We start from the raw sequence: 11,657 nt of genomic DNA, 5'->3' as shown, positions 1-11,657 counted from the left end.
GTATATATTTTATATATTGTCTCACCCTTAGAGTGTGAGCTCCTTGAATGCAGGGCTTGTTTTTGTCTTTCTTTGTGTCCCTAGTATTTGGCACATGTAAGCACTTAAGTGCTTTTTAAAAAAATTTTCAATGCAACCTTATTATCATAATTTGAAAAGTATTTAGGGTATAATTATTAACTATAAACTAGCACAAGACTGCTTGCCAGGAATTTGGAAGTATCAGCCCAATTCCATATCACCATTCAAGATGCTTTTTCTTCAGGGAGTGTTATTACCTCTGGGAAGGAATATTCAGAGGGGGAGAGTGGTCCTACAATCCAACCAGAAAGAATACCATCTTCTAAGAAACAGAACAATTTTTCTATACTTTCCTGGGCTTGGGTCAGCTTAAACTGGCTCTGGGTCAGATAATGTTTGTCTAAATCTTCAAAACTACCACTTACAGAAAAGGTGGTATGAAACTCGTGCATGTTACAACAAGCCTGTTGGAGGTTGTCTTTTATACTGCTTGGGAGACCTTGGACCTGAGGCAGGAGGTCCATGAAGACTGACTGTAATTTCAGAGCAATGCTACAGGATATGTCCTGAGTCAAGGCTTCAAGGAGCTGTGTAGCACCATCCACATTTTCGGACTGGCTCCTACACCACTTGATCCACAGCTCAAATAGGACCTTATGGCAATTCTGCCCATCTTCAGAACCTTGCTTGCTTTGATAAGTCAATTCAGTTGCTTCATAGAGCTGGTACAAGAGTTTTCTGACGTTGTTCTTGGTACCTCTGATATTTTCCAATGCATGCTTATATGCCTGGAGGTTGTTTGGCAGAGAACCTATTGGCGTGAAATAGCCTTTGTCTCTTGAAGAATTTTCTCTAAAATGATCTCCGTCTTCCTCTGAAGATTCTTGGATATTAGGCATATCCAGTGGGATTGGGAGGCATTTGTCCATAGTCACTTTTAATTCTTCTAGTATTTGTTTCTCTTCTTGAATTTCAGACAAGATTTTCTCTTCATCAGACACAGATCTTGCGCTAACACTACTGATGCTTATAGTATCTTCCCTGCTTGAGTCACCACTATCGGCATTTATTAATAAATCGGTTTCTTTCGATGGTTGAACTTCATCAAGTATGATCTCTTTAGATAAATGTAGTTCCTCATGTGATACCTGTGGTCTGCTCATTCTCTCTTGGCTGACAGAATGGATAGAGCACAAGGTCTGGAGTCAGGGAGACCTGAGTTCAAATGTGGCCTCAGACACATTCTAGCTGTGTGGCCCTGGGCAAGTGACTTAACCCAGTTTGCCTCAGTTTCCTCATCTGTAAAGTGAGCTGGAGAAGGAAGTGGCAAACCATCAGTATCTTTACCAAGAAAACCTCAGATGGGGCCACAAAGAGTCAGACATGACTGAAATGACTGAACGATGTCCCCACTGCTTAGTAAAGGCTTAGTAAGCACTACTTATCAAATGTGCTGCTAAATTAAATGGCAGAGATGAAACTGGAACCCAGTTCCTCTTACTTCAAGTCCAGTATTTTCCATTACATGATGCTGCCTCTCCTACAGTGTGTTACTTTATCGAATATACAGTTTTTGGACTAAATTAAGGAAGGCGGTATGGGTTGCAAAACCACACTGATTCCAATAATCATTTGGGTGATCTTAAGTGGGTTCAGGTTTTCCTTTGGTGGAGATCTTAATCTTATGATTTTGTTGGTGTGGGAATTCTCCGTCTTAGAAGCTCCCTCCTTCCTCCGACGCAGATGAACGCCTCCTCAGTAATTTAAGGGAGGAAGAGGGGCAGCTAGGTGGCACAGTGAGTAGAGCACCGGCTCTGGAATCAGGAGGACCTGAGTTCAAATTTGACCTCAGACACTTGACACACTTACTAGCTGCGTGACCTTGGGCAAGTCACTTAACCCCAATTGCCCTGCCTTTCCCTTGCCTCCAAAAAAAAGAAAAAAAATTAAAAAAGATTTAAGGGAGGAAGAGATGTGACTATGTACCTCCTAGTTTCGTGTCAATGAGGGGTCTTGAACTCTGATCTTTCTGACTCCAAGGCTGACCCACTTTCTACCATGCCAGGTATAAAATAGGGGAATTGGATGAGATGATGGCTGATGTTGTATCAAGCTCTGTAGTTCAGTAAACAGGCAATTTGGACACAGAGTAGGCAAGTTTGATGCTATGTTCATATAACCATGGGTATAGAACCAATACAGACATCATACAAATTAAACTTCAGATCTCACTTGCAGACATAATATGACAAAAAAAACTTTGTTCAAATGTGGCAGTTGATGTCCTCACTTGCATAGATGTTTTGGAAATGAACAGATACTAATTGTCCAACTGTTCTAATAATATTTCCCCTAGATGTCTACTGTTAAATATAAAATATTATATATTATATTATCATATAGGGTTCAAATTCTATCCCTGATACTTATTAGCTGTGTGACTCTGGACAAGTTATTTAACCTCTCTGAGCCTCAGGCAACTCTCTAAGACAGTTATAAATAGGCCAGAAGAAGGAGTTTCCAGACCTTAGAAATTAAAGGCTCTTGACTAATGAGGTACTTACTTTCTGGGTTTTAATTTAGTAATCTGTAACATGGATAGTAGTATACACCCTATTAACCTCTCAGGGTTACAATTAAAGTAAAATAAGAAAATCAGACAATAAGTAAGTACTGAGCACCTGCTATGTATATTGTGCAGTGAAGGATACTATAGAAGCAAGAAAGATATACAGTTCTTGGTCTCAAAAAGCACCAAACTTAAATAGGTGAAATAATTAGTATGCAGTAGTTTGTAATTATAGCAGTAATTAAGGGCTAAAATGATGTGATGTAGACTTAAGTTCCGAAAGTGTTCAGAGAAGAGGAAGAAAAATCAGTGAGGATTAGTGTAATCTCAGGGGTTTGATGCCATGTCCATATGAGCACCTGCGCATGGAAGAGGCAGGACTTGAGATGGAAGAATGAGTAGGATTTGCATAGGCTTTTGGAAAGGTTGTATGATCATAGGATTTAGAGCCAAGAGCAATTTAAAAGAGTTATTTAGTCCAATCTCCTCATTTTGTAGAGGAAGAAACAGGTTAAAAGAGGGGACATTTTTCTTGCTTTCCCATTGTGTGGCCTATCTGTGTGGCCCTGGGTGAGTCATTTAACTTCTCTGAGTCTCAGTTTTCTCATTTGCAAAATGAAGTGGTTGGACTGGATGACCACTAAGGCACCTTTAAATTCTAAATGTCTGCTCCTGATTTGTTCAAGATCATGCAGCTAGTAATTGGCAGTGCCTGAACCTGAACCTAGGAAATAGGGTAAATTTTTCAGGTGAGGGAAACAAAATAAAGGACAAAAGTGATGACAAGCATGGCATGTAGGAGGACGATGAGAAAACCATTCCATCTTGAAGCAGAGGGTGCTGATCAGGAAGCAGTGGGAAATTGGATGGGGCAGCTACAGCCTGAGAGTGAAAGGCGGGTGGAGGAATATGGACTGGATGCCATGTGGAATGGAGCCATTGTTTGGGTTTGGGCAGAGGAGTGATGTGAAAAAAAAAAAGGGTTTAGAGATATTGATAACTTGCTCAGGATCATGCAGCTAGTTTTGTTGTTGTCATTTTTAAGTCATGCCCTATTCTCCATGATCCCTGCTCCCCCCATTGGGGTTTTCTTGGCAGAGATACTGGAGTGGTTTGTCATTTCCTTCTCCAGTTTATTTTACTGATGAGGAGGCTGACTTGCCCAGTGCTGCACAGCTAGCAAGTGTCTGAGACTAGATTTGAACTCAGGAAGATGAGTCTTTCTGTTTCCAAACCCAGTTCTCTCTCCACTGACATATCTAGCTGGCCTGTGTGTTTTAGACACATATATAATATATTGCTGTAAATCTAGAGGACATGCAGACTCCTCTGGACTTAATAGTAATGTGTATTTAGATATATTATATACTTGTAACACACACATATCCTTGGGAAAGGTGGAAGTTTAATTGAGAGGAAAGAAGGAGAATTGTCTTGACCATTTATGGGCTAAGATACAAGTCTGTGTGTGTGTGTGTGTGTGTGTGTGTTTCATATTGGGATAAATAAAAACCTGTCCAACATTTAATGTTTTATTATCCAGAGTGCTTGCATAGAGCCTGAGGGTCCTTTCATACAGACGCTGGACTCTAACATTAGCAGAGGAAATCCTCTGAGGAGGCTTTAACCAAAGAGATTATTGTGAAGGACATCTATCACCACTCCCCTGTCAAAAAAAAAAAAAGACCTAGTTTGTGTAAATTCAGAACCATAGTTCAGAGTCATTTGGTTACATTCCTATAGAGCCTTAAGTATATAAGGTATGTTTGTCACAACTCTGTGAGATAACGTGTGCAATTATCATCCCAGTTTTTGATTTGTTTTTCATAGAAGGGTACTGAGACATAGAGAGGTGGGGTAAACAGCTTGTCTGTGGTCACAAAGGTAATAAGCATCTGACCCAGTTCTCGTACCCAGGTGTTCAGACTCCAAGTCTGGTAACTTTTCCCCCACTATGGTAGACTGCCTTATTATCTTTAAATTGGTGAAAAAGGCGAGACAATATGGTGGGGAAGAGAAGTGCGAGAAATACTCCGCTAGTGTTGATCCAGCAACAACATAGGGTAACTGTTCTGGAATCACTTCCCTCCCTGCACCAGCAAGTGCCACCTGCCTCAAAACCTCCATGCCTAGGTCCTGTAATCACTTCTGATACACCAAATAACCTTTTTCTGCTTCACTACTGGTCAGATTCTCCAATCATTCTCTTTTCCTCCTTCCATTTTCTTTCATTTGCTCTAGGCTAAAACTCTGATTTCAGAAAAGAACATCGAACTCTGCAGATAAAACTCCATTAGGCTAATTCCAAAGGAATGACTTTCGGAATAATTATTTTTTTTTGTCCTGGAATCGGTTGCCCAGAGGCAATTAAAGGTGGTATGGACTAGGAATCTGTAGCCCTGGGTGCAAATGCTGCTGAGAATGCCAGTGTAGCCCTGAGCACGTGTCATTTCTCTGGGTCTGAATTTCCTCACCTGTAAAATGAAGGGGTCAGATTAGACTAGATGGTCTCTAAAATGTCTGCCAGCTCTGAAATTCTATGATTGCAAATGGATAAAAAATGTTTTTGTTATACAAAAATTTTAAATTTAATCATATGATTGATAAAGCATTTATAAAAATGTCTAACATTTATAGAAATGTTTAATATTGGGCAGTTAGGTGGCACAGCTGGTAGAGCACCAGGCCTGGAGTCAGGAAGACTCATCTTCCCAAGTTCAAATCTGGTCTCAGACATTTACTAGTTGTGTGATCCTGGGCAAATCATTTAACCCTATTTGCCTCAGTTTCTTCATCTATAAAATGAGCCGGAGAAGGAAATGGCAAACCACTCCAGTATCTTTGCCATTAAAACCCCAAATGGGGTCACGAAGACCTGAATGTGACTGAACAACAACTAATATTTTCAAGGCCATGTGCTAGATGCTAGGAATGTAAAGATGAAAAACCACAGAGGTCCTGCTTTTAATTAGTTTGCTACTGCAATCTAGAAACTTGAAGCTTTCTGAGTTTCTGCTTTGAGGTTATACTCTGAAGTCGTTACTGGTTCAAATATGAATGTTGTATTTTGGGTAGAAGAAATGTCCTTTATTTCCTAGCAATTTTAAAAGAATTCCTTTAGGGCTAATACTTTCAAATTAGACCTTACAAGCATCTCTTAGCTATGAACTAAAAAACCAAGTGTTTGATTTTTTTGGGGGGTGGGGAGTGCAGTCAGAGTTAGTTGACTTGGCCAGGGTCACACAGCTACTGAGTGTCTGTGGTTGGATTTGAACTCAGATACTCTTGGCTCCAGGGCTGATACTCTATCCTTTGTGCCAGCTAGCTGTCCCTGTTTGATTATCTTTAGGGAGGTAATCTGCAACGGTGACAGTAGTATTAGATTGGGAATAAAAAGACCTGCTTTTCTGCCAGTATTAGTTACACAAGGGCAGTTAGGTGGCACAGTGTATAAAGTGCCGTATCTGGATTCAGGAAGACCTGAGTTCAAAAGTGGCCTCAGATACTTACTAGCTGTGTGACCCTGAGCAAGTCACTTAACCTTGTTTGCCTCAGTTTCCTCATGTGTAAAATGAGCTGGAGAAGGAAATGGAAAACCACTCCAGAATCTCTACCTGAAAACCTGAAATGGGACCGCAAAGAGTCAGACGCAACTGAAATGACTGAAAAACAACAAAAAATTAGCGGCATGACCCTGAGCAAGTTATCCAATCTCTCTAAATCTTTTTTTTTTATTTATAAAATGATGGGATTGGTATGAACACATTTTAATCGTAAACTGCAAGTTCTGGTATTCATCCCACTGTTAAGCTGAGACAGCTCTATCAGTTCATAGTTATAAGCATGTCTACATTGAGATTTTCCTCTTTCTCTCGGTCTCAGTTTCCTCATCTATAAAATAAACTGGATGATCTTTAAGGTCCCTTTCTTCTCTAAATCTTATCATTTATATGAGGACATCTCTGATATGACGGCAGTTATCTCTAAAGAGAACAATGCAGTTAGAGCTGATAAGATGGAATTAAATGGAGTTTAGTGGAGAATTTAAAATAAGACTATGCCTGCTATTTTATTTTGGATTTTCGAATTACATACTTTTTCAACAGGAGACAACTGGGTGGGTCAGTGGATAGAATGCTGGGCTTGGAGTCAGGAAGACCTGAGTTCAAATGTGGCCCCAGACACTTACTAGCTGTGTGATCCTGGGCAGGTCGCTTGTCCAGTCCATCTGCTGGAATAGTGAGTGGAAAATCACTCTAGTATCTTTGCCAAGAAAACCTCATGGATAGTATGGTCCACGGGGTCAAAAAGAGTGGGACAGGGGGCAGCTAGCTGGCACAGTGAGTAGAGCACTGGCCCTGGAGTCAGGAGGGCCTGAGTGAATTCGAATCTGGCCTCAGACACTTGACCCACTTACTAGCTGTGTGACCTTGGGCAAGTCACTCAACCCCAATTGCCCTGCCTTCCCCCCCCCCCCCAAAAAGTACAAAACAAAAAAAAGTTGGATATAACTGAACAGGAACATTTTTTTTTTTTGACATGACTCAGATACTTATGTGACCCTGGGCTGATACTCTATCTTATGATTGAACAAGAGCAACTTTTTTTGGACAGGACTGAAAAAGAACAGTTTTTTCAGACTTCAAGAAAGGCCCAAGATGACCTGCTGTTTTAGCAACCAACAAGAAGAATCTCTAGGTTTAGGATCTTCCCTCCTAACACTTCTTCACATTTCAGTATACCACTTCAGGGAGTATCTTCAGTTAAACAGATGCTTTCCCTCAACAGCCCAATATAGGGGATAATCACAATCATGTCCTATGTAAGAAGGTATATTTACCCCAGATCCATAGTGGTTTTCTCATCAGCCTATCATTAAAAGGCTTATCCTTAGGTGAATAAATAGTAAGAATGCTAAAGATTTCCCAATGTTTGATGATCACTTATTAAGCGCTTACGAGATTCAGAATCTTGCTGAACTTTCAGTTCCAGAAATGTGCTTGGAAATGGAGATACGAAGATAGATATGCCTTAGGCCCTACCTTCACCATTCATTGGGAGGAAGGGGACACACTGAAGTGATTATGGTACAAGAGAGAGATAGAGAAGTCCAAGGAAGGGGTCCAAATGAAGTTCAAAGAGAAATTTTAAGAAGTCATTTTTACCTCATGGGAGGGGAGAGAGGGGTCAACAAATCAACAAGCATTTATTAATACCTACCTACTATGTGTCAGGCACTGTGCCAAGGGATGAGGATATAAAAAAGGCAAAAACACAGTAACCCTCATGATCTTCACAGTCTAATGCGGGAGATGACATGGAAATAACTATGTGTGTGTGTGTGTGTATATGTATATATATATACACATATATACACACATACAGAGAGAGAGAGAGTGTAGGTACAGGGTGACTCAAAAGTCTTAGTGTAGTTTTAAGCTAATAAAGCATTGTTTATTTTTAACAATTAAAGCTTAAAACTTCAGTAAGACTTTTGGGTTGGGACATCATGTATCTATATACACACACACAGTATAAATGGAAGGTACCATCAAAACAGTCAGGGAAAACAAGGTTGAATTAGATGACTTCAAAGGTCTTTTCCAACCCTAAACTTACAGAGGAGGTGACATCCAAATTGGTCCATGCAGGAAGAAAGAAAAGCAATCGTAGAAGGAATAATGAACCTAGAGTCAGGCAAGATCTGGCTTCCAGCCCCATCTCCCAGACATTCTAGCTGCTTCACTATGGACAAACTCACTTAATATCTCTATATCTCTTTCCTCATCTTCAAAATGTGGATAATACCTGAGGTACTGACCTGCCAGACACGTAAGAATTGAAAGCAATAATGTATGTTAGGTACTTTGTAAACCCCTCAAGAGATGTATAAATGTCAGCTGATGTCCTGATCATCTTTTTGTTGGCTCATCATTCATATCAGCCCTAAGGCTCTCCTTTTCCCTCTCTTCTCTGGATGTTCTTTCTCTCGGGTGACTATATCAGTTCAATTATCATTTCAATGCTGATGACTCCCAGATCCATACATCTTATTTCTCCCTTGAGCTCCAGTCCTGTATCATCACCAAATACTTACTGGATAGTTTGAGATGGATGACCTCCAGGCATCTCAAACTCAACACATCTAGAACAGAATTCATTGTCCTTTCTTCAAACCCTCTTTTCTTCTAACTTCACCATTTCTGACTGCTATCCTTCCAGTCACCCACATTCACAACCTTAGAGTTATCCTGAACTCATCCTCACCTTCAATAACCAGTCAGTCTCCAAGCCTTTTTTATTATACCTGCACAACATCTTTCCAACCTTTCTCCTCTGCTCTCAAGTGGCTACCCCTGCCCTCAACACCTGTTGCTTAGATTATTGCAATAGTTTTCAGATTGGTCACTCTGCCTCTAGCCTTGCCCTGCTCCAGTCCATACTCCACACAGCTGCAAAGCGATAATTCCTAATGGTCAGCTCTAAACATGTCCTTCTCCTACTCAAAAAGTTCCCTCTGCCTCTAGGATTGGATATTTAAAGACTTTTATAGGCTGGCTCTGACCTATCTTTCCAGTCTTATTAAAAATTACTCCCTTTCACACTGCATTCCAGCCAAACTGGCCAAGAGGTTGTAATTGTACACATTCTCTCTCTCATCCCCATGCCTTTGAACAGTTGTCCTAGTGCCTGGAATGCACCTCCTCTTCACTTCTGCCTCTTAGAATTCCTAGCATCCTCAAAGCTCAGCTCATGTAGCCTCCTGCATGGATCCTTTCATTTTCCTTCAGCTTCTAGTGCTCTCACCCCCAAATTATATATTTTTTGTTTACTCATAGGAGTATACGATGTTATTCCACCATCACCAGTAACTTGTAAGCTTCTTGAGGGCACCGGTTGTTTTGATTTTGTCTTTATACCAAGAACCCTAGTACAGTATGTGGCATATAGCGGATGCTTTTAAGGGGCAGCTAGGTGGTACAGTAGACAGAGTGCTGGGCCTAGAGTTAAGAAGACATCTTCATGAGTTTAAACCTGGCCCCAGACACTTACTTGCTTTGTCACTTAACCCTGTTTGCCTCAGTTCCCCATCTGTAAAAGGAGCTGGAGTAGGAAGTGGCAAAGCACCCCACCACTCCATTATCTTAAGCAAGAAAACCCCAAATAGGGTCATGAAGAGTCGGGCATGACTGAAACAACTGAACGACAACAAAGGTGTGTTTAAAATGCTTCTCAATTGATTAATAATAAATGAGAATGGGGGCAGGGTACATGTTTCAGTTATGGGGAGCTAGAATGAGCAAAGGCATGCAGTTGGGAGATGATGAGATCACACCAATTGGAGCTGGAAGGAGCCTTAAAGATCATCATTTCCAACCCTCTCATTTTGTAGATGGAAAAAGTGAAGCCTATGTGATGAAGTAATTTGCCCAACCAAGGTCCCACAGGTAGTAGGGGTAGCTAGGTGGCAGTGTAGATAGAGCACTGGATTTGGAGTCAAGAAGACCCTGGTTCAAATATGGCCCCAGATATTAGCAACTGTGAGAACCTGAACAAGGCTCTTAACCTCTGTCTCAATTTCCTCGTCTGTAAAATGGGGATAATAATAGCACAGTATTTCAAAGGATTGTCGAGGAGATAAAATGAAATTATTTTTACAAAGCACTTTTATAAACTTTAAGATGATGCACACATATATCTATACACAGATATGTATGTATACACATACACATATATACATACACACAGAGATATATACATACACACACGTATACATACACACATACATATGCTTGCTGTTGTCATTAGTATTAAAATCCAGGTCATCTGACTCCAAATCCATAGCTCATTGCACGATACTACATGGAATAGAGTCCAGTCTGGTTGGATTTTAGAAATCCCCTTTATTATGAAATCTAACATTTCACATTGACTATTTCTCAGCAAAACAGAAATGTCAGGAATCTGAGTCCTAAATACAACTTTCTTTTCTGTGCTTTCTAGCATTATGGTCATGTGAAAGGCAGCCTCTTGTCTCATTCGATGTGGGGGGGGGGGCGGGGCAAGAAATGGCAAGTGTTCCTGGGTGGGTCTTGGGCCCCGTTGCTTCTTGGTGTCATCATTCTCTATCTGCAGCTTACGTACATGGGCATCTTCCGTTCTTCTAACTGGTTCCAGGACCTTGGAATTCAGCATGACCCCTAAGGGCTGCTCTAATGCAGTCAGTAGGAATACTATATCCAGAGCCAGTCCCCAAATCAAAGGCCTGGATAAATTACAGCTGTTATAAAGAAATCACCTTTTCACCTTGGCCCTCATATTCTTTCAGTTTACAGTCATAACTCAACAAGGCCAGCAACATTTGTCATTAATAAACCTGGTCAGATAAACAAGACTGATGGGTTAACAAGTAACATGGACAGAAATCTGAGAAAGTGAAAAGCTCCAAACAGGAGGTGAAAATGTGCTTGAAAATATTTTAAAGAAGGATTTGTTGGAGTTTCTATTGATTTTGCATTTGACTACATCTTTCTATAACAGATAGCCTTATGACTCAGCAAAGGACAACGTCAGCCTTTGTACGGAAGAGAAACATAGTTCATTGACCTAGGGCTGACAGTGATGGTGTTCCCAGGCATAAAAGTATCATGCCCTTTCTCAGCACTACTTCATCCCTGTCTCCCTCGCTAGTTACCCTGACACATCCTACCTACCAACTTTCACAGGAGTGTTAAGGAAAAAAAATAAAGTAAACATTAGACATTTAAATACCCAGGAATGTGGTTTTAGGAAAGTTGTGCTTAATTTCCATTTTCAACAAACACTTATTAAGTGCCTTTGGTTTGCTAGGTCCTGGGCCTGAATGGACACAAAGTCAAAGTAAGATGTAGACTTTACCCTTAAGGAGCTTTCAATCTAATAAGGAGGATGAAACATATCCAGGAATGACCCTAAGACAGTAAGAACAGATTAAGTTCAGAGCAGAGACCAGAGAGGATGAGGGAGCAGGGATGGTTCACTTTTAGCTCTGGGAGAGCAGCACAGACTTCAAGGGGAGGTGGCTGAT

General features: G+C 40.7%; 1 protein-coding gene across 1 annotated transcript; it reads right to left on the bottom strand.

Annotated features, from left to right (window-relative positions):
- Nucleotides 1-245: 245 nt before the first annotated feature.
- Nucleotides 246-10,786, bottom strand: LOC118842353 (perilipin-3-like). Its single transcript, XM_036749899.1, has 2 exons — nt 10,512-10,786; nt 246-1,194 (listed from the first exon to the last, which is right to left on the bottom strand). The coding sequence occupies exons 1-2, from the start codon at nt 10,784-10,786 to the stop codon at nt 246-248; spliced, it is 1,224 nt and encodes a 407-aa protein (XP_036605794.1).
- Nucleotides 10,787-11,657: the final 871 nt, after the last annotated feature.

Source organism: Trichosurus vulpecula, chromosome 3, assembly GCF_011100635.1.
Source record: "Trichosurus vulpecula isolate mTriVul1 chromosome 3, mTriVul1.pri, whole genome shotgun sequence".
Classification (NCBI taxonomy): domain Eukaryota; kingdom Metazoa; phylum Chordata; class Mammalia; order Diprotodontia; family Phalangeridae; genus Trichosurus; species Trichosurus vulpecula.
Note: the sequence above shows the minus strand (reverse complement) of the source record. Positions and strands in the feature narration are given on the sequence as shown.

Coding starts and splice junctions, on each gene's coding strand:
- LOC118842353 (XM_036749899.1), bottom strand. CDS start 10,786: ATGCTGAATTCCAAGGTCCTGGAACCAGTTAGAAGAACGGAAGATGCC. Junction 1,195..10,511: donor AGAAATAGTCAATGTGAAAT/GTTAGATTTCAT, acceptor CCATTCTGTCAG/CCAAGAGAGAATGAGCAGAC.